This window comes from Nannobrachium achirus (genome assembly GCF_963921795.1).
Source record: "Nannobrachium achirus genome assembly, chromosome: 2".
NCBI lineage: Eukaryota > Metazoa > Chordata > Actinopteri > Myctophiformes > Myctophidae > Nannobrachium > Nannobrachium achirus.
Genome location: NC_137811.1, coordinates 57,177,452 through 57,204,544, shown reverse-complemented (window position 1 = coordinate 57,204,544; position 27,093 = coordinate 57,177,452). Strand labels below are relative to the sequence as shown.

Genomic DNA, 27,093 nt, shown 5'->3' with positions numbered 1-27,093 from the left:
ATGTCACAGCTTGTCCGTGTGCGTCTGTCTGGACGCGTAGACGTGTACACAATTTTACGGTCTATGGGTTTGCCGCTCTGATGTCACTGTGATGTCAGGGGAACCACTCTTAACAGAATGGGTTTGCCGCTCTGACATCACGCTCTGGCTTCACTGTGATGTCACACTAACAGAATCCCTATTTTGCCCATACATGATGTCCTGATGCCATCAATATTAAGCCCATATCTAACAGGACTTCATATGGGAATGCCCATGTATGGAGGCCACATCGGCCACATACCACACTAACAGAATCCATATATGGCCAAGACAGATGGCCAAGACAGCCCATATCTGTGTGGCTGGTTCTACAGACAGGGATCTCCATGTATGGGCATAAAAAGGTATGATGTCAGATGCCATAGACGTCATAGGACTTTCACATAACGAATAACTGAGTAAGCATGTTTGGGCTCTCACAGCATATCTCCATATACATGGATCTCTATATATAGGTACCAGGGGTCTTCATAAATGGGAACTGGTCCGATATACATCACTGGCCAGATGGCCAAGACATGGCACGACCTCGCCCTTTAGGGTGAGGTCGCGTGTTGCCCTGAGGCGTCTTACTACTAGTACTTCTACTCCATTACATCTGAGGAAAATATTGTACTTTTACACCACTACATTTATTTGAAAACTTTAGTTACTATAGTTACTTAGCAGATATAAATTATATTATTATTATAAATCATTAACCACTAGCCCTATTGGGCTAAATGAAAATAGCCGATCTACAAGCTCACAACGTGTCACATCACAGTAGGCCTATATACTAGGTATTGATACTTTTACTTAAGTAAAACATGTGAGTACTTTTTCCACCACTGCACACACACTGAGCTCCGCCCTCCGCCCTCTCTCGTTCTCTCCTCTCCATAGTCTACTCTAGCCGGCATAGATTGATCCTATAACTTTAAACGTATTATCGACTTCGAATGTTTGGAATAGTGTACTTTATGATACATGATGAAATAAAGGGCTGTCGTGTGAGCAGCTCAGCGTCTTGGGGCATGAATGGCTTTTGGCTCACTAGCGTTCCGTTTTGGTTGTTACATCATTGTACTTATTCAGACTCAGCCCCGATTTGCGAAAATATCAAACCAGTTTGATATTCTCGTGACAGAATCTGGGTCTCATGTCGGGGTAGAAATCGTGTCAAACTACCACCTCACACTTAACGATTGAGTAACAAGTAACCGAATGACAGGAGCGCTCCGCGACTCGTCTTGATTGTATTAAAACTGTGAAATCGTTTTCAAGTCATCAGGTGTAAGGAGGGCTTAAGGCAGCTCCCCAGTTCAAAAGGGTTGGCTCACAGTGTCTTCAGAGGTCACTGTTGCCAAGCTGAATCATAATGGTTTTGCCTCATTTTATCCACTTTAATTTCAAAGTCTATGGCGAAGAGACGTATGCAAGGCAGACGTTGATTACCTGATGTCATTAAATAGCATTAGTGCCCGTTTAAACCCTCAATCCTCTCACATCCAGCAGGCAGGAACCCTCTGAATCATTGTGTTGCTTTCAAATGCAACAGCGCTTGGTGCGCTACATTTCAAATATCTCTGCCATGAAGCTAGAAAAGCAAAGTCATAATTATATTTACAATTTAGGCATTTAGCAGATGCTCTTCTTCACCCAGAGCGATTTACAGTAAGCAAGGTAAACACATGACTGCCTCAGCAATCTAGGATCATAGGTAAACCAAGAACCTATAGCATAAAGGACTTTGCACACAGACGTGTTTTTCTCACACGGAAAAAACGGACGGTTTAATTTTTTTAAAGAAAACAATGATTCTCTATGACCTCATGCACACCGGCTCCGAATTTGCCATGCGGCAGGTGGCTGCGGCAGTGCGTTTTTTCCCCGATCTAATCCAGTTTGATTAAACTCATCGCATGCGGTATAAACTTATCACTCCTTTTATGACTCCTTTTTGGATCCGCAGCACGGATTCCGCACAGCATTGCTCACCAAATCCAATGTGTTTTAATCATGCAGCAAACGGAAAGAAATGCAATTGTTGAAAATTGCGCCTGTGTGCAAAGCCCTTCAGTCTAAACAGTATGATGACAAAACATGAATAATCTACACAAACTATAGAAACTAGTATAGGCTCTGAGGTCAACAAAAGATCCTGGCTGTGCCTACTACAGTATAAATAACATGTAAATTACATTTTAACCTTTGCATGGTCGTCGAGGCTAGCTCAAGTGCTACAGGCTGCTGTATGGCAGAACATTGGGAGTGATTCTACTTGTTCTAACTTCTGTGCAATGGGGAGTCTGGGAGCCTGAAGGGATAAGAGTCTGGGACATGTGGAGAGTTGTATATACACACTTCTGGCACTCAAGAGGTATGCAGCCAGGCAGAGCAGCTCCACGGTTTCTCCACGTTCTTGTTAATATTAATAATATTAATAAACTTTATTTGTATAGCACCTTTCATACATGATATGCAGCTCAAAGTGCTTTCTAGAGCAAAGATTGTACACATAAGCATCAATAATAAAACATAGAAGACAAGAAAGGAAAAAAGGGTCGTACGTAATGACGTATTCATATCAGAACTTACATAAAGTCCAAAATGTGTCATACATAATGACTTATTCAACAACATTTCTGCCAAAATATATCGTAATAACACACTCTCGTCCTACAACATATATTCATCACTGTGATGTCAGGGGAACCACTCTAACAGAATGGGTTTGCCGCTCTGACATCACTGTGATGTCAGGGGAACCACACTAACAGAATCCTAAGTCTATAGATATTTCATTACATTTGATTAAAACCTGTTTTATTTTATCGTATTCTTATCTCTGTACTCTTACCTGTACCTATCTCCTGGGTTTCACAGTTTCCCCTTGAAAATCAATAACACATCTCTACAGCTAATAGCGGTATTACAAAGACCCATCCATCAGGTGGTACAATGAATCTCTGACTCAGACATGAATCCTGTTTGCTGAATTATTGAAAATACTGTCTGACTCAGCAACAAATTATCTGGCATGGCACTTGGCAGTGACATTTCCAATATCATCTTAGTAGTGAATTATATGGCTGTGGAAAATTATATTTTCGTCCTAATGGTTTTTGTCCTAATGGTGGGTTTATGAGCTTATCAACATTGGTTGACTGTGAATTATGATTGACGCCTGCAGTAGCTTGCATGGAATGCTGCTGATCAGTGAGTGAAAGGTGTACTCTATTTGGGGGTACAAACAAACAGACAGACAGACAGACAGACAGATAGACAGATATATGGGCTGTATTTTGATTGTCTTAAGTACCATCTCTTATGCTTTAACTTAAAGGCCTGTCCATACTGTCTCCGACCACCGACATTTTTTTGAGTTCCGACTTCCCGATGTGCAGCTCTCCAAACTCTAATTCGGGGTAATGCTTTTCAGAAGATGCGAGTGACGTCATTCATTTGTTGATCCTGACCTTTCAGATGAAAAGTTTGGTGGTCGAAGACAGTATATGGACAGGCCTTAAAGTTAAGGCATAAGAGCTGGTACTTAAGACAATCAAAATAGAGACCATTTCAGTTAAAAACAAAATGTATGTTCATAGTACTGTAGAGTAAAGGCCATTGGTGTATTGTTCAGTTCACACTGTCGGATGTTTGATATTCAATTTAAACTTGATGTAGAACAGGCAGTGCTGTGCAGCCATAGATCTCTCTCTCTCACACGCACCGGTGCCCACATACAGTAGCCCGACCCCCGCCTCTCATTTACAATGCTTCTCTCTACAGTCGAGCCATCTTGTCGGTTCTCAACTTGATCATTCTCTCAACTGTGACTGTCCTCTCTCTTCTCAAGGAATACTACAAAACAATGGAGCACACAGGAAGACAAGAATCACCCGCTGCTTTACACCTGTAAAACTGTGATGTGACAAGTAAAACTGAGACAGTCCAAGTTATGATTATGAAGGATTACTCTGAACTGCCTATTATTGTGCAGTAACAATGAAACAGTATTTTGTTTACTGGAATATTCTAACTCGTTGCCAGAGCAGACAGTAGAATATTTTGTTTTGGTCGGATTTGTACATCTTATACCTGCATGGGAGAGGGTTTCCAGGTTTGTCTTTCTGCACAGGATTATTTGTTTACTTTCCTAAGTTTTGTCATTGGGAATGAAAAATAGCCATAAGAACTGCAGGGCTGTCATAACACATGATCGGATATCTGAAGGTCTACTGAATTGATTTTATTAATCAATGCAAAGGTAATCAAACACCCAATTAGATAAATTGATAAACTGTGGAACAAGTGCACGTTGCTTGCTTACTGACTGACTGACTGACAGACAGACTGACTGAGTTATCTGTCCTCTACACATGCACCATGCACAATGGATGCATAGACTGACTGAATGATGAATTTACAGTCGAACCCTAACTCTGGAGTCATGGGACAATATGTACAGTATCATACCAATCCATACCAATGTTGGCTATGAAGTTTGCAGAAGGTGGCTATTTTACAAGAAATGTCAGAAATGATGATACTGATGATTGACCCCTAATTTGAATCACATAAAGAGGACCCTCTAAAGAATGCAGAGCCTTTTAGTGTATTACATAATGTTTGCCTGTAATTGGCTTCCAAAATATGTGGTAGGAGCTGGCGTAGCGGTCCAGGCACCTAGCAGGCTGCTGATGCAGCCTAACAGCGTGTCGCGGGTTCGACTCCCGATCCTGACAACCTTTGCTGCGTGTCACCCTACCATCTCTCCCTCCCCATTTCCTGTCAATCTACTGTGATCTATCAATAAAAGCAGAAAAAGAGGAATACATATATATATATATATATATATATATATATATATATAGAACAAAGAGGAGAGACTCCTGCACATCCAAACGAAAGGCCCATATGGGGTGCCAGTCGTAGTCAGCATGCATAAACTATAGAAAGAGTTGAAAACCTTCCATAAGAAGGGACTGCATCACTCCAGGGAACTGCAATGGACAACAATGGTTTCGCTCGTCAAGCTTCATCAGGTGCTATATACATGAATATAGCACCTGATGAAGCTTGACGAGCGAAACGCGTCGTGCTAATAAAAAATCATGAATTAAGCAGTTGTCCATTGCAGTTCCCTGGAGTGATGCAGTCCCTTCTTATGGAAGGTTTTCAACTCTTTCTATAATATATATATATATATATATATAATAACATGTACTGTATAACATAAAATACACCCATGTGAATGGCAATGACATGCAGGTAAAATCTTGCGTAGACGTCAAACACACGCAAGCTCTTAGGATCTGGTTGTTGGTGTATCAACTCTGGTTTGCTGCTGACCCCTGCAGTTGTCAGTTGAAGGCATCATTGATTCCACTGGCTCCTAGCAACCACTGGTCATTTTTTAAAGGGAAGCAGTGGCAACCATAGGATCAGTAATGTAGGTTCCCAGTTCAATCCCCAGTTTAAGCTCCTCCTGGCTTAGAGTCAAAGTGTCCTTGAGAAAGACACTGAACCCCGACTTCTCCCCAAGTACTGTTTAGTAGTTGCCCACTTCTACTAACAGTTAGGATGGGTAAATGCAAAATGCAAAGGACAAATTGCAGATTATGTGCAAAATGTTAACTACTACAACAGCTTTAATCACAGATCATTTTGTATTATGTTTTAAGACAGATGCGATCTGCTGCATATGGGGACGAGAAATATCCATATATATATATATATATATATATATATCAGAGGTCGCGCTAGGATTTTTAACAGCCGGTCACCGTGACCGGCATGATAAAAATGTACCGGACATCTGAAGAAAATACCGGACATAATCATTTTAATGCATAAATTACAAGCAGGTGTACAAACAGCCAATAGCAACAGTTAAAGTAGTCTATTAGGCCTACTCACTGCATAGTTGGGACTGAAAACGAATTGAATGGAAAAAGTATAGGCTAAAAAGAAAGAAAGAAAAAAAAAACGCTTCAATCTCGCATAAGGGAATTAATTATTGGACTAATCGCGCAGGCTGTCTGCATGTGGCACACTGCTTTCACAACAAGGTCTTTCTGTCATCATCCAACAGTAGGCCTACAATACCATGTCTTGACTTAAGAATATTGAAAAATAGCATTTGCTTCATAAGGAAAGGTTGATAGATTCATCTGATCTGACCAGCAATGAATCCAATACTCACTGTCGAGTGGTGACACAGACAGACAGTGCGTCCGTGCGCATGTTATGCAACTTTAGGAGAGTTGAAAAGGCTCTTCCTACTGTCTCCACTCCATCTCCTCATAAAGAACTTCAAACAAGTGTATAATGTTTGTTCATATGGGTTGATTGCTGACCGTGCGTGCATTCCTTAATTCCCATGGCTTTACATGCAGTGCGTGTCGCAAACTGACACTGAAATGAGCGAGCGAGTGAGCGAGAGAGAGAGAGGGAGAGCGGACGGGCGGGCGAGCGAGCGAGAGAGAGAGAGAGAGAGAGAGAGAGAGAGAGAGAGAGAGAGAGAGAGAGAGAGAGAGAGAGAGAGAGGCAGCCTGCGCATGAGGAGCAGACGGCGATAATGATAAATGACCATTGGTTTTTCAATCGGTCAGAATGTCCGGGAGGAATTTTATTTTCCGGTCTTGGCCATAAAAAAACGGTCAAAACCGGCAATTACCGGTCTAACGCGATCTGTGATATATATATATATTCCATTCAACTCAAGTTGTCTTCCAGGTGCTACCTACAGCCGAGAGAGTAAGCCATCGTAATTTGCAACACATGTGAGCAGTTCTCAAAAATGAAAACGCACTCATTCTAAGCAACGTACACAAATCCAATTGTTCGCTTGAACACACTCAAATGTGTAATTCTTTCTTTTGTACCATCCATTTCAGACATGGATGAGACAAGGATAAAGAAGCGTTGACTGTGAGAGCATGGGTTTGTTTCTGAGAGCCTGGTAAAGGTCATAATTCAGCTTGACAGAAAGAGGCTGACAGCTCGTCAACAAAAGGGTCCGAAGTCCTGTTCCCCAACGATAAAGGCCGAGGCTGAGAAAGATAAGGCTGGAAGTCAACTCTGCAACACATGCTCCATTCTCATGCTAAATCACAAAAGCATTGCCTTCTTACTTCTACAAACACATTTCTAGCCACTGAAAGCTCATATATCTTGAATCTCTCTTTCTCACAAAGAAACACATACACGCGCGCGCGCGCACACACACACAACTCACGCACGCGCGCACGCACGCACGCACGCACGCACGCACGCACGCACGCACGCACGCACGCACGCACGCGCACACACGCACACACACACACACACACACACACACACACACACACACACACACACACACACAGTCTCTTACCTTGCTCTCTGTAAGAGGCTCCTTCTTTCCTAGATGCTGTCCCATGCTGATGACAGAGACTGTAGGGTGGGGAAAATAATTGATTAATTGAAGCATTCTTTATGATAAATAATAATAAACTGCAAATATCTTAATTTTAGCAATCAAATAATCCCTTTTGTGATGTATCACGTAAAATAATTTACATGTAGTAGTTCACCCAAACTGTTTGTCTTTGTTCTTCAAGGTGGACACTAGAAGATGAAACTAGGGATGTTATTCTTTTAGTTTAGTTTAGTTTTATTTTATTTTTTTATTTTTTATTTTTTTTCAAGTCAAGAGTCAAGATTCAACACTTCTTTCCCTGTGTGTCACAAATAAATACGTTCAGGACAATTCAACTCTGGCACGAACAGGCATATGTGTGTGTGAGACGATCGCTCCACCTCTCTCCCTCCCTGCTCAGCTCTCGTTGAACATGAATTACTAGGCACGTCAATCACTCCTCGTTTGAAAATACTTTCATGCAGCAAGCAGCTTACAACAGCTTTCCATTTACAGCAGGAGAGAAGTTTATTTGACACTGGAGCGATCAGTGATTTTCCATGCATCACATCATAGAAAATTGTATAGCCCTTTTGTCAAGTAGCTAGAACCAGAGTAACCTTTTGACCTCCGCATGACACCGTGACCTTCATATGCGTTCATATCTGCTGGCGCGAGAGTGGAAGATAACGGCATTCAGGCGAGTCCCGGAAAAGACATGCTGTGATTGGCAAAGCAGTCATTTCGAGGCACTTTGAGTGACAGCTGGGACAAACACTCACCCCCAAACTTGATTTACTATTCTCTCCCTATCGAGACGTAACTCGAACGGTGCTGAGTAGGCTCAAGCGACCTTCACAACGTTTGGCATGGCAACTCAGGCTCAAGGTCGCTTGAGACTGCGAACGTGGTTGTTGGAAATGGCGGGTGTCCTTGTTTTCTCAGTCTTGCATTCAGCCACTGAGAAGGCAATCAGGGCTGCGCTTGACAGAATGAGAATGCCGTTCTCCCACTCCCACTATTACGCTATATGCTAACAAGCCAGTCAAACAAACCTATGGGAAAATGAACAAGATAGAACATGAAATGGATATGCAACCTTCAGGAAATCCAGGTTTCAAATCGGAATAATTTAGTTTTTGAGCGGTGGTCACAACGCTCCTATACGTGGCCGTGTGTGTGGGTATGTATGTCTGTCTGTCTCCGTGTCCGTAGCCTGCAGTAACCTTTTCTGACCACACATGTTAAGGGAGGGGCGCTGTTGCACACACACACACACACACACACACACACACACACACACACACACACACACACACACACACACACACACACACACACACACACACCACCGCTCAGTTCACACGAGTGTGATTTTTAATCTATGCATCGCTCCTTTTATTCAGCCTGAGTTTGATGTTGCTACTTAGATAAATAGGCGACTGATAGCTCTGATCCGGTGTGTTGGCTGCCTGCTCAAGGAATGTATTTTTTTCTTTTTTTTTTCTTAGACCACATATTGAATCAGCCTTACAAATGGTTGATAAGCCCCAAATAGCCCAACTAGTTGGGTAGATGGGCCCAACTTGCCCAAATGTATGGGATGATAGAGTACTGATTAGTGCCCAATATATGGGATGATAAATTGGGGATCGGGTGCACCGCCTTACTTTCAAAGACAATGTTAACAGCTCACAGAGAATGAGAATGAGAATGACTAAATTAAGTAAAGGCTTATTTCAAATGAAAGATCTGTAGAGTAGAAACACACTGGTGTCCATGGCTGCTACAATCCAGGATTTTTTACTTCATCAGCCACCGGCATGGTCATTTCCTTTTACTTAGCTTAGCCTGACACTCAGCCTGAATGGCAACTCACTCTGTCACCTCGAGACGCTAAAGCATTTGTGTTCAACGAGCGCAGAGATTTTAATACCTGGATATAACGCGCTGGGGGAAATTTGCATAAACACAGTTGTGTTTATGCATGGTCACTAGAGAGGGATTTTATTTCAGAGGAGTTTGTAGAGACGAGTTCCTCTCCTCAGTCAGCGTCTGTTCAAAACTATCGCTGCTTTCCCTGCTGGCAGAATGAAGCCTGGTATGAAAGTGGAAACAAAAATACATATATCACTCCCGGCCTCCCACCCAACTTCTGACCAATCCCACTGTCTGGTATTGTTCGGCCAGACAGAACATGTAAGGGTGCAGGACTGCAAAAAGTTCAAAAGGTTCTGAGACTGCCCATCTGAAGTTCTGAATAACATCCTTTTGTAGTTAATCTACCCTGTCCGAAAAATGTTTGGACGTCAGATGGAAGCATATAGCTTCCCTTTAGAGGGGCTATCTGTAGCCATGGTTGCAGTCCTTGCACGTACAGTAGGTGGGTTGCGCTGCAGAGTATTTAAGATGTCAACCCCGATATCAGGTGAATGATGTCATGATCGTAACACCTTAAGAAAATGTTAGGATTTTTAACAGAATAAAATGAAAGCACATTGTCCCCCATGCCCACATTTAAACCAGCACTCAAATGAGCACTGAGCAGGCCAGATAGGGGAAGGCAGGAGATACTGTTTAGTATCGATGATGAAATTCCTTTCATTGTTGTGTCAACGGGGGAGAGCTGTTTACCGCTCACAGCAATTGGAGATAATTCGCTCCCACATCCAAAGGAACAAGTGAGATTAAAATGCACTTAACGTGGACAGGGCATTGGGCTTGATGTATGACTACAGACAGGCTGAACTGCGTCCAGCTTCTGTGGAAAAGCTCCTGCATTCAAACCCCTGCACAATGAAGAAGGTACTATTGTGGGGAAATAATAACACTGCTATGGATGGATAACAAGAACCAGTGCCAATTTGGAACCGGTTTTTGATTGTTCAGAACCGAGAAATCAATAAGCTCCCATGGACAAACGGTGTGGTGGGCCCCTCTGGTATACCACCAGCTGCCGAGGTATATTTGAAGACACATTTTAGCAAGTTTCTATTTCTGTTTTCCATCCAAAAAATGACAGATTCCTCTCACTCTCAAACACATCCACAAATGTACCCGCATGCGCACACACGCGCACACACGCGCACGCACGCAACGCACGCACGCACGCACGCACGCACGCACGCACGCACGCACGCACGCACGCACGCACGCACGCACGCACGCACGCACGCACGCACGCACGCACGCACGCACGCACGCACGCACGCACGCACGCACGCACACACACACACACACACACACACACACACACACACACACACACACACACACACACACACACACACACACACACACACACACACACACACAGGTAGGTTGGTGCCTTGCATGGTTCCCTCTGCCATCGGTGTGTGAATGCGAGTGTGAATGGGGGAATGTAATGCACATTGTAATACGCTTTGGATAAAGGCGCTATAAATTCCACCATTTACCACACACATATATTCTCTCATGCCAACAATTTCTGCAAGGAAGGGGAGCTTATACTGTACCACCATGATGGCTGAATGGTGTGAATAATGTGAAGGCTTTATAATGCAAATGCTGTTGTAAACACAGATGGCAGGTGGAAGTGAAAAATCAAGGTTATCTGTTCCGCAAATGTAGAAACGAATAACCATAATAATAATGTAGTGATGCATACAGTAAGTGTGTGTGTGTGTGTGTGTGTGTGTGTGCGTGCGTGCGTGCGTGCGTGCGTGCGTGCGTGCGTGCGTGCGTGCGTGCGTGCGCGCGTGCGTGTGAGAGAGAGAGAGAGAGAGAGAGAGAGAGAGTTTGCGCGCACAGACACATGCGCATACTATAAGAGAGTGAGACAGACAGAGAGAGAGAGAGAGAGGGAAAGAGAAACTGGATCAATATTATTCAGGGTCAGTACGAATATTACTGCAAGGTTATACTGGGCCTGCCAAGCCCAGTATAACCGTGTTAAAGTAGCCCTGGTGGTACCACAATGATGATATAAAGCTGGAAAGCCAAGCCATGTCAACTTGTTTAGAATCAGAATGTGAAGGAGAAAAAAAGTTGAAAAGCCGTGCTTGACTGGAGTCATGCTCAGTTTGATCACTAAACACAATACCTGTACAAATAACAGAAGTATTGTCTTGGTCGGTGTCTTTGGTATAGACATATTGAACCACATAACTCTATAAAGTACAGTCAGAATAATATTAATGACTGCTTGATATGTTATGATAATAATATAATTTTTACACCTGCAACTGCTAGTTTTAATTTTTGTTATCAGAATTAGCATCTTCACTGCCGTCAGCTTTCTGTTGCGCGCTGTAGATTCAGAATATAATGATATGTGCGCTCAACTCCGCCCCATTCCCCCACAACAACGGATAACCTGACCCTGCAGTACAGTAAATGCAATAAATTAATTTGATTGGCTAATATGATTGAATAGGCCCAACGTTACATCATCAATCATATTAGCTAATCAGCCTGAATACCCATTTTATTGCGTGTCATGCCCGTTTAAATAGAACTTTGATCTAATGTGAGACTGAACATGCTGTCTGAAAATTGAAAAAAAATATGTAAGACAATGTAATGTGAGTAGTGGAGATAAAAAGGATAATTAATGCTAATGTGCATATATATGCACGCATGTGCATGCATACGTGTGCCTGTGTGTGTGTGTGTGTGTGTGTGTGTGTGTGTGTGTGTGTGTGTGTGACCCCAATAGGGCCACCCCAGTCCAAAAACAAGTCTAGACACTCCACTGAGAGACAGAGGTGGAAAAGAAATAGTTCAAGAGAACCTTAAAGCAAGGCCTGAGATTGTGCGAGAAACCCAGAGATGGTTTCACTCTCATATGTTACACAAGCACAGACAAGATCCTGCTGGGACTTGCAAGACAAGAGTGTTGCATAACAGAGCAAGCGAATGAAGCATAGAAAGAGAGAAAGAGTTAAAGACAGACAGGGCAGGCAGGCAGGCAGGCAGGCAGGCAGGCAGGCAGGCAGGCAGGCAGACAGACAGACAGACAGACAGACAGACCACTATGCATTGCAGACATGGGGGTGGCTTAATTTTCTGACAAACATATCGTCGTTGTCAGGTGGAAACCTGACAACAAGCACACAACGCCTCGCACCACGTGGCGTTGTGTGCTTGTAGATCTGCTGTTTTCACTACTTTTGTGCGAAAGCCTTGTCTGATGAAGCAGGGCTTTACTTCGTGAAAAAACGTACAAATTTGTAACTTGGAGATACGAGGTTTCTGCCCGACAGTGACGATATGAAAAATATAGCTAGACAAAGGCATGGAGAGAGGAGAGAGGGGGCAGGGAACTGGGTTATATGACAGGGCTGCAATTAAAACTCAGCACTGGTTTTGCTAAAGCTAAAATGCTGGCTTGCAGTTTCAGGAAAACACATAGGCCTGTCATTTAGGAGGAGGTATAGGAAGGAAGGTGTTGGAACAAGGAGAGAGGAAAAAGCAGGGATTGCCAATACCATTTTTTATCTTTCACTCACACGAAAACAACACAGAAATGTCAGGGTGTGAGCAATCGGACTCTGTGATCTCTGTGAGTGAACAACACTTCCCTTTGTATAGGTAAATTGAACCCTATATATATATACTTAATTGTAGACGTCATATAGAGAAAATAGCCAATCCCTTCTTACTCTATTATAAATTCAGATTATAGCCTGTCAATAATTCTATATCGCCCACACTGTATATGAGGGTGGAATCAGTAATTAGGAGCAATTATTTAAAGTACATCCATTCTGACTGCAGCAGTCATTACAGCACCTGAGATTATACTAGCTTCTCAATGATCAACTTAAGTCTTTAAATAGATTGGGCAGGGACTTGCCTAACGATTCAGACCAATTATTTCGAAAAGCTACAGTATATGCGACTATTTTTCCACATACCTCTCTTTCCCAGCTGACTGACTGTTGTTTGAGTTGTGGTTATTTGGTTCACACTAAAAGTTATTACACAGCACCAGTCCCTTGAGCAATGGAGTGCTCATTAAAATGAGTAGGACCACTTTTCACATACTGCAGCAGAGTAAAATAAGCAATAGCTGAGATTTTCTGTAGGACAGAATGCACTCAGATCATGGGGAATTATAGCTATAATGAAAAGCTTCCTTTCGGCTGCCAGCCTAATGGTTCACGTAACGGTTCATCAATGTATAAAACACAATCTTCAGTTTTTAGCAGCGAGAATGGAGAAGATATTTATTTCTCAGCTGGATAACCAGGGAAGTTGAAACTGATATGACCTTGCTGCAATGCACATGCAGTATACTGTACGTCTGTTGGGGGAAAGAAAAGCATATTGGCGAATGCTGACAAAAGGAAGTATGGATTACCATCAGTGTGCAGTGAAAGTCTTGTTGACAAATTATAGTGAGACAGCATAATGTGTGCAGAAGAGCTGTACTTCATTTTTATGATTTTCAACAGAAGGTTGCAGTCACATTTGGAAGAAACGACTTGAGTAAGCAAGAAACAAAACTATACAACAGAAATGTTCACCTTCAAGATCTCTCCCATTCCCAATGCCAATATTTTATTTCTACATATATATTCTAAGTACAATACATTTACTTTTCAGTGAGCACAAGCGGGAGTTCTTCGACCGGAAGTGGAAAGCCAAGAATGTGATGTGAGGCAGTTTTTTTCCTCATTCCCCAAACCCCCATAGCAAATCCTTTTGAGCTCACACAGCAGAAAGCTAGTGTCCTGGGTCCAAATTCTAAGGCACAGATGTCTCTGCTCAGTCCTGGATCTTATAATGAAGGCTTTTATATGCAAACAAGACCTATAGTCTGATCTCTTTATTCCTGTGTGCGAGTCCTTCCTTGCTCTATTACGGCACAGCTGTCCTTCCTTGCTTTAAAAGACCTGAGGCCGATTCTGCAAATCTCAAACTTTCAAGATTTTTCAAAAATGTTCAAAAATAGCAGATGTATATCTGTTACTTTTGAATAGCTAACACAAAATGACACTCATATGAGCTCTATTTTGATTATCTTAAGTACCATCTCTTATGCCCTGACTTCAAGGCCTGTCCATACTGTCTCTGACCACCAAACTTTTCGTCTGAAAAGTTCTGTGGTCGGAGACAGTATGGACAGACCATTGAGTTAAGGCATAAGAGCTGGTACTTAAGACAATCAAAATACAGGCCACTGTCTATGTTTTAATGGATAAAGGCCACAAACATACACATACTGTACACAAGGCAATATCTTCAAATGTTCATTTATAATCTAGACCTATTTGATCCCACGGTGGAAATTCATTTAGGATCTTCTACCAGCTGATTGCTTGATTGGAGGGAGTGGTTACGGGTTAAAGGCCCTTTTCCACCGGCAGCGATAACGATGATAGGGATGGACATCGGTATCGGCCAATATCAGAAATCGGCAGGTATCATATCAAACCGGCCAGTCTACTTGGAGGCAGCCTACAGAATACAGATGGTGCTGATTACCTTTGCAATGTAAGGATATATTCCATAATCCTGTGTCAATGTCGTCTCCAAAAAGAAGGGGGGAAAAAAGCATGCGTCACCTGCTTTCCTCCTGCCTAGTCCAGACGGTCATATTAGACTGGATATTGTCTGTGATTTTGGATATTGTACTATTGTGATTGATTTGGCATTAGTGTTCTTCTAGCTTATTGGTACTCAAATTGAAGTATGTCTTGTAGGCCTACTTGGCCTGAAACAAAAGGGTATTGGAGCAACCCTATTTCCTAGTTCTTAGCTAAAGAAATCGGTATCGGAAAAATCGGTTTTGGCAGGTCAGACCTTCATAAAACCGGTGGATCGGTATCGGCCAAGAATTTTGCAATCGGTCCATCTCTAAACGATGACGATAGCCATAAAATATCACAGCGATAATTATGCCTTCACATTGATGTCTGATAAAGTTATCGGACATCAATGTGAAGAGGCGCTAATTAACAGCCGCTCGCTCAGAGCGCACCTCAAGCTGTTTGTCAGAGACCCAGTTCCATATCACTGTGATCTTAACCACATCGTTGTTGATCCTAACGATGTAGTTGTCGGCTATCGTTGTCTTTATCGGTGTTTGGAGGATGCTGCCGATCCACTTCAATTGAAAACCCACTTTTTTAAATCGTTATCGTCATCGTTATATCGCTGCCGGTGGAAAAGAGCCTTTAGTGTCTAAAGCTGAGTGCTGATTGTGTGTTTCCATTAGCGAGAGAGGATGAGTGAAGAGTCAAGAAAAACTACAATGACGTTAATGATGCATGCATTCACAATGTTTATGCGTCGCTGTGTGCGACGTTTTTTTCAACACAACAACGCCTATGTGTTCATCGTCTTCGTTATTTTGTTGTGATTCGAGGTTCCTAAAGAGCAGGACATGCATATAGATACAGTATACCGTAAGATACAGATGAGACGGACACCGAACATACAGATAAATCAGCTTTTTTCACTTGTTGAATATTTTATTGCGGTCGCAGTTACTGTCAAAACCTCGACCAGCTGTCTGTCTGTCAGTCAGTCAGTCTGTCAGTCTGTCAGTCTGTCACACGTCACACTTTTGCCCTGCTCATATCTCCGCAACCGTTGCCCCGATCCATGCCAAATTTTGCACATATACTCCTTGCCTGCCCAATTACAACCTCCACCCATCAATTCACACATGACCCTCTTCTAGCGCCACCATGAGGCCGATTCTTGCAAAACACATTTTTGGACACAGCTCCTACAATTTTTGCCCTAAAATCACACAAATCGGTACACAGTATGTCTACACTCATGTCATCAACATGGATCTGTCCCATATAGCGCCACCTTCAGGCCGATTTTTAAAAACAAATTTTTGGACACTGCTCCTACAGATTTTGCCCTAAAATCACGCAAATCGGTACACAGTATGCTACACTCATGTCATCAACATGGATCTGTCTCATATAGCGCCACCATCAGGCCGATTTTTTCAAAGACATTTTTGGACACTGCTCCTACAGATTTTGCCCTAAAATCACGCAAATCGGTACACAGTATGTCTACACTCATCTCATCAATATGGATCTGTCCCATATAGCGCCACCAACAGGCCGATTTCTTCAAACACATTTTTGGACACTACTCCTACACATTTTGCCCTAAAATCACGCTGCGACCTGACAGTCGCTTATCTCCCGATTAGGGAGTCTTACTGGTATAGGCATAGCTGTTGGTCAGACGCCTTGTACGCCCCCATTTCAACTTTGAGCTTTTTGAATAAATATCCTTTTTTGATATTATGAAGTGGCCAATACAGGGAAGCCAAGTTGAGAAGCATGTGGGTGTAATATGTACTCACACAGGATAAACAATGACAAATATTAATGAGCAGACAAAATGGAACTGGAACAATATACATTTATAGCTAACTGTACATTTGTTGCATTCTTCTTCTTCCCTGTTGTATTGTTGTATTGTGGCCAGTGTTGGGCAATATTACTTAGGAGAGTAATCGTTACTTATTACTTATTACTCCTTGGAAAAAGTAATAATATTATATTACTTATTACTTGGAATCAAGAGTAATATGTAATATATTAAGTTATATTACTTTTTTTTTTTTTTTTTTTTTTTAACTGCAAAATCTGTCAAAAAAAGACAGCTCCTTTTAGAACTGAATCCAATTTATTGGAACAATAAGAGTCTCTGGGATGCGATTAAATAAATTATAATTGCAGGCTTTGTAATTAATTAATCTCAATTAATCACATTTTAATCACACATCAATATTTGACCTGGGAACAGTTAGAAACTTTTTTTAATGGATTTTGGTATAGGCCTACAAGCGAATCAATTAATAATTAAGACATATAATATATAACCCAACAAAACATTGCTTATTTTTTATTACATTTAAAACTCTCAGCTCTGTTGAAGACCCCTGCCTATATTATTCTTAAATAATAGGCTACATATTTTCTTTTCTGCCTAAAAAGTTTAGGCTATTTTAGACGTGAGGTGCAGGGGCTCTGGGTGTTCCCACTAAGGAAAGTAGGCTTTCAACTCCCTAAAACCGTCTATTTTGGTGAGTAGTTTTACATTTTACAACAGACATGAGGCTTATTGGGCTCAGACAGTGGAGGCTACGTAGCCTTACATTAAGACGCATTCTGCCGAGACTTTCGCATTGTGACATTCGCCCCAATGTCACAATGCGAAAGTCTCAGCAGAAAGCGTCTTAATGTAAGGCTAGATAGAGGCTACGCTAACTGGCTAACAGCAGCAACTCAGTCCGCAGTGGTCCACGGTGGTCCCGCTGAGCGACGGACCCCTCCGCGGCGGAGTCGGGCGGACCCCCGCGCGACGGACCCCCCCGCAACGGACCTGTCCGCGGCCGAGAGGAGTGCTTGTAGATTGTAAATGTCCCATTCATGTAAGCGCGTCGCACGCTATGCTCTCTCTGTGACTGTGACAGGCAGCGCAGCGCTGACACTGTCGCGTGATTATGGATCCAACTGGGAAAGATGGATGGAAACGGCATAGAGCGCTCGTTTTCAGTTATTGTCCACGACATTGCAAGTGGCGCGAAGGCCAGCGGACCTTGGTCCTGCTCTTCGCCCCCGAGCGCCGCAGGCGCGAGTGGCCGCGAAGAGCGGGCCAGGGCCGCGCGAGTTACGAAGCCGTGGTGAATGCAATCGTTATATTTATGCCCAGGCCGTAAGGCCTGGGCAAGCGCACGATAAACGCCATGATAATTGGGTTTTGGTGCACCTCGCGCGGTCCAAGTGACTACAACGGAGCGCTCCCTACGTCCGGTTCAGCCAATCACAAGCTTCAAAAATGAGTCCGGGGCGTGGTTATCCATCTTTCCCAGTTGGATCCATAATCACGCGACACTGTCACACTGGACTGGTCTCATGACATAAGCCACGTCATAACTGTGCGCACTGCGCACATGACTGATCTACAAGCTACATCGCATCTCTGTAGATGTATGTTGATGTCTTGTATATCTGTTCTTTTTCGGCAATCGGCTAAAATGGCTAGTAACGGAGTAGCGAGGCTTTTATTTTGCGGAGTAAAGCGTTATATATTACCATTTTTTTTTAGAGTAATACCTTACACTACTCGTTACTGGAAAAAGTAATAATATTACAGTAATATATTATTAGTAATTCGTTACTGCCCAACACTGATTGTGGCACTAATTGGGACAGATCAATGTTGATGACATGAGTGTAGAGCAAGTGTGTACCGATTTGCGTGATTTTAAGGCAAAATCTGTAGGAGTAGTGTCCAAAAATGTGTTTTAAAAATCAACCTGAAGGTGGCGCTAAATGGGACAGGTCCATGTTGATGAGATGAGTGTAGACATACTGTGTACCGATTTGCGTGATTTTAGGGCAGAAATTGTAGGAGCAGTGTCCAAAAATGTGTTTTGCAAGAATCGGCCTCATGGTGGCGCTAGAAGAGGGCCATGTGAGTATTTATGGGTGGAGGTTGTGGTTTGGCAGGCAAGGAGTGTGTGTGCAAAATTTGGCATGGATCGGGGCAACGGTTGCGGAGATATGAGCAGGGCAAAAGTGTGTGACGTGTGACAGACTGACTGACAGACAGACAGACTGACTGACTGACTGACTGACGGACAGCTGGTCGAGGTTTTGACAGTAACTGCGTTAAAAAAAAAAGTTAAGAAATCTCCATTTGACCATCCCTACCTGGTATCAATCAACTTCCAGGCCGATCAGTGCAATAGGCTCCTTGCATATACGTCATTTTGTTCTACTTCCGGGTGTCTTTCGACTTCCTTCACAGGTGTTACTGGTGATGATACTAATAAAGGCTCTGTTTTATTTATTGTACAGTGGTTCTTTAATTTCAAGGACCCCCATAACTCTGTACAAATGGAATCAACAAATGGAATCAAATATACCCTTGCGGGTCCATTTGCTTCCATTTGTACACTCTCAGAGTTACAAAACTGTATGGGGACATTTGGAACCCACTCAAGGACACTTTGAGACCCACTGGTGTAGCAGAGTGTTTCCAGTGAGCCAACATGCACAATATCAGCACCCTGACTCTGTTTGACCAGAATGGAACAGACCCTTCATTCGGTAACACCTGTGAAGGAAGTCGAAAGACACCCGGAAGTAGAACAAAATGGCGTATATGCATATAGCCTATTCAGCGCGGTTACAACCGGACCAGGCTGAGGTGGAAACACCAGCAGAACTGTCCACTGTGCCGAACCGAACCGAACCGTGCTCAAAACCCTAGAGGAAAAGTGCCTTTACTCAGGGACACCTTGACACGTTGCCGGGATCAGGAGTCAAACATGGGACATTCTGCTTCCAAGATGGGATCAGGGCTAGATTTGAAGCAACCCCGATGGTGGCCAAAGTTGGAACTGCAGCCTAAACGCGCATTTTGGCCCTGCCCCCTCCACTCCAGACAATCCTTCCTCTGAGCGGAGAGCAGCGTGACGTCATTTGTGGTCTCTATTAGAGACCAATTTCCCCCAGAATGCACCTGGATTAGCTACATGCTAGCACGTAGCCGTTGCTTCAAAACGCCACTGAGCACTTGCATTGAAATGATAGTGGGGGCGGGGCCGGTCCGCTCTCTATTGTTTATATACTCTATGATCTCTACCATTCAGCTATGGCCGCCGCCAACAGGACAAAGGAGCATAAGTGTGAATGGGCCTTAAAGGAGTAGTTCACCCCCAAAATGACATTTTGTCTATCAATTACTCTCCCCATGGTGACTTGAGTTAAATATTATTATTTTGTTTTTGTCACATTCCTAAGACAAAAAATGTAGGCGACTCTTTGTAGGCCCATTGATTCCGGATGGAGACCCGAATGCATTTGGGTCTCCATCCAGAATCAATGGGGGTTAATTTACTATGATCAAATTATTGTCTCAGGAAACAAAAAATATATATATATATTGAACTCAAGTCTCCATGGCGTGAGTAATCAATAGGAAAAAAAGTCATTTTGGGGGTGAACTACTCCTGATTTTACTGTGCAAGAATACCTAATTCAGGCTAGGGAGATTTCACCACGCCATGCAGGGTGGAATCAGGGAGTACAAACGACTCCATTATAGGGGTGAGTGACACTGCTCTCTCCAAGGTACTGAATGAAGTCAAGTAGATCTCCTGGTCTCACTCTCTCCACTACACCCTACTGCTCTCTGCGGACGCTCACATAATCACACGGCTAGGCAACTCTCTATCACGCATTCAGACCTCAAGAGCAAACGTGTCCGCGTACCAACACACGCACGCGCACACACACACACACACACACACACACACACACACACACACACACACACACACACACACACACACACACACACACACACACACACACACACACACACACACACACACAAACAAACATTCCCTGTGAGTGACAAACGTGTGACTCTCGGAACATGTGTGTTGATGCCTGGCATTGCCTGGTGCCTTTGTTATGCTGAAAGTATGCACACTTGTGGAAAACACAAGGCAACCACTTCATTTAACGGCACAGCTGCCCACGATGGCAGCTCTGTACTGATGAGGCATTACATAATGAATCCAGAGAATTCCTGTGTGTGTGTGTGCGTGCATGAGCATGTGCACGGCTGCACGCGTGTATCGGGGAGGGTTGTGCGGTTACGTGAAATCGCGGCAATGATGCTCCACACAGCCTATCTGCCAGTGGACCTCCTGTCTTTCTGAACGGGTCTGGAGATCCGTGGGTAAACAATTACAGATCTGTTTCTAAAGAAACCATCTGGTCGAGTAACGATAAAAGCCTAACAATGTATGAATCCCCCAAAGGGGGGATTCAGGGTATTGTTAGACACAAAGAGTAGAAAAGTTTTAAAAAGTGCACAATAACAAACAAAACAGTAATAAATCATACTCCACTCCCTGTATGAACTATTCCTGTTCGTAGACACACACGTCACACACATACTGTAAAATACTCCATGTACTTGCTCAGAAATATATTAAACTAATGGCCTCTCTTAGTGTCTAATGGCCAGGGGACATTATAGTGGCAGTATGAGCTTATGTCACATCTGGAAACCATGTACTGTATGTGCTCAGTGACCTGCTGCACTAAAGTTTAAACTAAAGTTGTTATGGTATGAAAAATAATTGTGAGAAATCATCTCGTTGGATTCTTTTTCCCTGACCCCTTGGCTTCCATCACTATTTAACACAGTGGTTCTCAAACCGTGGGTCGGGACCCATATGTGGGTTATGGACACCTTTTTATGGGTGGCGATTAAATACACCTTTATTTTTTGTTAACCTACATTTTGTTTTTATTACTATTTCAAAAGATAAAAATGAAAATCCCCAAGAATTCATAATTCATCATCAGTTAAAAACAAATTCAAATGATTTTCAAAATAATTCACGTGTATTAATGTGTTAATATTCTACTGTATATGCGAAGTTGATGAATTGAATACATAGGACCACAATGGAAACAGGTCCCCAGGACCTTTTTGTGTTATCCATTTATATCCTTCATGTCTTACTGTAACTTCTGTCTAATTAAGTATTCAATCAATCAATCGAAAACAATGTGCCGCAACGAGTCACATTGTGAGCTCGTAGATCGGTTATTTTAGCTATTTGATGTACAGTGAAGTCTAAGGTTTTAGCACTTAAACATGTCTGAATTATGTGCGTGTGTCTCAACTTTTGTTGATGTTGTAAAATGTAAAATGTAAAAGGTAGGAAACCGCTGCACCGTCCACAGTATCAATGTATGTAGAAACAGAGCCTAATCATCATCGCCATCATCGTCGTCATCATCATCATCATTTCTGTTCAAGTTGGGCTTGCAAGTAGCAACTCAGCCGTGATGACAGCTGGGCCAGTGCAGTATCTAGCCAGCTGAGTGTGTCAGTTCGGTGATGATGAACACGCTGTGACATTTTGGCTGAGCTACAGCTGCACTGACGAGAGCGAAGATGTTTGCCTCTGGGCCCTGCCAGCTCACTGGAAACATCAGAACCATGTGAGTTCTCTCAGCCACCCCAGATTCCTGGAGAATGCAGTGGTGTACTTGTCTAAAGATATCTATGATTTTAATATGACCGGATAAGAAAGTCTGGAAGGGCGTGATGCAAAGAAGGGATGGGTTGACAGATAGTTGTCTGAGACAGATTTGATCCCACAGCACACGTTGGCTGGTTGAGACACACACACCCCCCCAGCTCTCTCTCTCACGCACGCACGCACGCACGCACACACGTGACCAAGAATTATGTATGACCACGAAAGTTACAAACATACAATGTACTAACCACTAGCAACAATTCTTCTCCACTGCATAACCCTGGCTGCTAATTTAAGTCTAAGAATATAACACTCTCAGCGTTAAATGACATTATGCATTTTGCAGTGCATTATTACTGCTGTCTTCCCGCCTCTCTGTCTGCATGTACACAAACATTCACACAAACAGATGGCCATGTTTGGCAGGCAATTTGGAGTATGCAGGAAAACAGTGCTGCATGACCAGTCAGTGTTCCTACATGTGACGATCTCCCTCACAAAAGAACACTTATGACTCTAGGGGGAACTACGCTCAACTGACAGAACCCCATCGTGGGGCCTGCTTTAGGGGGATTTTCTTGTATGAATTCATCTATTAAATATATTGTTTTCTTTTGTTATGCATGGATTTCTCCCATCAATCCCTGGGGTGCCCCCCTGATGTTGCTGTGGGAAAATGTCAAACATCTCTTGCTCGAGTCAGACACAGTCGACGACACCAGCCTGTGGATTGCCCATCCGGTCTAGTAACTTGACGATTGTTGTTGAAACATGTCATCTCTGCCATCTGCTGCGTGTCTTCCACAAGGGTCCGACATGCTGTGTTGTGACATCACTGCAGGTGACTAGCTAGCTATGTTGTCACTACGGGAATGGGCGATGCCCAGGCCCCAGGCTGTGTGTCTGGCAACGCCACGCCTTAGGACAACCACGGTGTTGCATAGAGAAGCTGTTTGCAGGTGACATGACTCAACCTGCCAGATGACGACAGGCGTGAGCATGAGAGGAAGTAAGAAGAGGGGCGAGGAAGTTTGCAAGTCTGCGAGAACGGAAGTTGACTCTAGTCTCAGTGAATCACCTGCTTACAAGCACACTGTACTGTATGTCACTGAGAAGTATCACTTGCTGATGAGGATCCTGTCGGTCCAATGTATTTTTTTCAGACTGAGGGAACTGACGTACAGTATACTATTTTCACATAGGCGAAAGACACCAGAAAATGTGTACTAGGATGTACAGTAGGCCTGAAGACGTTAAAATACACGATCTCACAGGCAAGTGGGAGAGAATGTTGTTTCTCTACCAGGTAAATGAGAGAATGCTATGGAAGCCATGTGATGGCTAAGCAAATACCTTGGATTCTTTTTTCTTTTTTTCCCAGACAGAGTCGGGGTCATTCCTGTGTGATATGGAGGAATGCTGTTCACTAACCTCCAGGCGCAAGCTACCGCCTTATTCTCAAGCGTATTCTTATAATAGCCTTCTACAAACTAATTCAAAACAAGATTGCATCAGACGATTTGCAAAACCATCAATAAAGCAAGAATAGTTTAGGCTGTGTAACAAATGCATCAAAATTCTAATCACAAATGTCATTATAATAGGCCATTAAACAATATAAATGTTGAAGGGATTCACAGCTGCCTGTAACCTCTTGATTTAGTGAATTACTCTAAATCATGTATAGTAAACACTAAACAGTAAACACTCACTCTTGTGCATTTTATTTATAGATTGCGGGCAGCTGCTGCAGTGGAAGTAACAGGATTGCTTTGGGCTACAACCTGTCCTTTTATAGACAACCGTCTCAGAAAGGCCTTTACATGTGAACAAAATGAAAACATTGCTCTCTCAGGCCTTTTGAATAACACAAGAGCTAATGTATATAGTCTGCCTCTATAGGCCTTCAGCGCTTATTTCTACATGATACATACAGTATGTCCCATTGACAGGTGGAGATCTGACCAATCCTACACCATTGGTTCTCAAAGTGGGGTACGGGGACCCCCAGGGATCATTGAGGGAGTTCCAGGGGGTCTCCAGCTAAATGATAGTTAGGAACCAAATGGACCCTTATGGGTATGTAACTCTGAGTGTACAAATGGAAACAAATTGTACACTCTCCGAGTTAAATAACATTGATTTTACAATATAAATTGGGGTCCGTCCCAGAGATAGAAATGCCATAGGGGTTTGTAGCCCTGTAGCATGTCATACTGGCGGTCCTTGGCATTATTATAATGGTTCAGAATCACTGCTAGAGCCATAACAATCTGCTGTAATGGATAATGGGGGTCCCTGGCATATCTTTTCAAATGGGGGTCCGTGGGCTGTTAAGTGTCAATTTTGGGGGTCCTTGACATGAAAAAGTTTGAGAATCAATGCAGTACATGAATGCTACCTCTCTTTCCCCCCTTCCCCTCCCTCTCGCTCTCTGGCCGAGGCTTCAAGCATAAACATGCAGACCAGCATCGGTGACAGCAGCAGCAGCAGCACAGCTGGGAGGGCAACGTGTAGTGAGAGTGACAACAGTGACACTTGCCAACAACGACACAGTCAGCGACGATGCGGCTGCGACCGACAGACCACCTGACTTCAGATCAGAGAGTATATCCTCCCAGACCAGTACCACTACCTAGTGAACTGAGCTAGCTGCCAGGTCACCAGGTGGACCAGCCGAGCACCAAAACCACATTCCACGCATATTTTTTTGTTGCGGTCGAAACCAAACACAGAGGGGGGGAAATAAAAAGAAAAAGAAAGGGGAAATAAATAAATCACCCACATACGTAGTAAACAACTCTGTCTACGACGTGGTTGAGCGTCTGTACTGTAGACGCGATACTTGTGTTCCAAGCGCGAGTGATAATAGGGAGGTTAAGGGTTCTATTATCTAATAATAATTAATACAAATAATAATAAAGTATTACAATAATAAGACGATTACCCATTTCCTTGCTTTTCTAATCGCCATATTTGCCATATATTGCGCGTCAACCAACATACAGTGTACAGTACATACCCTTTTCCGCTTAGACTGGACCAAATGCATTCACAGCGGGGAGTCTTTGATTGGACGTACAGTGTCAGTCAGCAGCACGGTCTGGCTCTGTCTGGTCAACAACGTAGACGCACTTCTTTAATTTCCACGGTTTTGGTTTGAACGAACGAACGATGATGTTTTTTTTTTACGAGCTGTCTGTCTGTCTGTCTGTCTGTCTGTCTGTCTGTCTGTCTTTCTGTCTGTCTTCGCCTAAAAAACAAATGTGCCTCCACCTCGTTGCTTCCTGATTTACGTACAGTCAGTGAGTGAGTGGTGGTGATGGTGTTTCTGCGGGGTGGGGCGGAATGTTGTTACTCCGCGAAGAAATGTGGGCAAAAGAGCACAGCACGCCCGTGCACGTTATGAACACAACGCAGCGTTTTTTTTTTTTTGCTTGTGTGTGAGCACTGAGCAGAGCAGCGCGGCGTTTTACAACGGCATTTTGGAAAATTGCACCTTTTTTGTTGTTATATTTTCAAATGCACTACGTTATATTATTAATCATTATCATATCGATACCAGTGCATGTTTGAAGGAGCACAGCATGCCGCCGCGTAAGGTGCAGTTCAATCACCAAACACACAGTGTTGCGCAGATTGAGACTGAGTGGAAAATAATAAGGCACGGAGCTGCGTGTATTTATTTCTTGCAGTGTGCTGACACATACTGTAGATGTTGTCATGTGACTTGTACACCGCCCCCCCCCCCCCCCCCCCCCTCTCTCTGTCTCTCTGTCTTTCACATAGCACTTGTATTGGCCAGTGGTTCCCAAACAAGGGGATCCCCAAAATATTTGAGTGGGTCCTCAGATGAACTTAAAGGTATATTCAGTGATTGTATTTCATTCAAATAAAAATATAATTGGTATATTTTCCATGTGTAGCCCCCACAGTTAGTACCAGCCATGAACCAGCGACAACAGCCCTGCTAATCGGGCTCAGCCCTATTAGCACGACTGGTTGTGTGTTGGACTGGAGAGTGGGAGTCCCGGGTTCAATCCCCGCTTCCGCGTCTCACTACAATCTAGCGTTGTCGGCAGGATGAGGAGCATGATATCCTCGTGTGAGGGACAGGTCCACGTTGTGTGTGGCGGTCCGTGGCGTGAAGTGTGAAAGATCAGGGGGGGTGATTGTAGCCCCCACAGTTAGTACCAGCCATGAACCAGCGACAACAGCCCTGCTAATCGGGCTCAGCCCTATTAGCACAACTGATTGTGCGTTGGACTGGTGAGTGGGAGTCCCGGGTTCAATCCCCGCTACTGCGTCTCACTACACATGCATTCTCCTCACTAGAATGTGTGCTGACCATATAAGAACTTCCTCCATGGCCCATGTTATGAGCATAGCTAGATTCAGTTTTCAGAGGTGGCCAGCCAGTCCTCGACCAATCAGGGTATAGAGTATGGCTGTAGTTATGTTATGATGGTCAAAATAGAGTCAAAATAAAAGTTTTGAGAACCACAGTCGCTCTGAATTAAGAACATCTGCTAAATGCCTAGATTGAATACTACTGAACTCATAAAATGCCACAGTCTCGTAGTAAATCAGTATCATACATATCCTGAAGCTGGAGACG

General features: G+C 43.4%; 1 protein-coding gene across 1 annotated transcript in view; it reads right to left on the bottom strand.

The window, feature by feature from the left end:
* The window catches only part of LOC308306832 (myelin basic protein-like), a 90,632-nt gene extending 64,880 nt beyond the window's left edge, over positions 1 to 25,752 (bottom strand). Inside the window, exons 1-2 of the mRNA XM_080751881.1 lie at positions 25,498 to 25,752; positions 7,406 to 7,464 (exon numbers count right to left, since the gene is read on the bottom strand). Of these exons, the coding sequence (XP_080608007.1) occupies positions 7,406 to 7,450 (45 nt within the window). The 5' untranslated portion in view covers positions 7,451 to 7,464; positions 25,498 to 25,752. The remainder of the gene's footprint in view (positions 1 to 7,405; positions 7,465 to 25,497) is intronic.
* Positions 25,753 to 27,093: the final 1,341 nt, after the last annotated feature.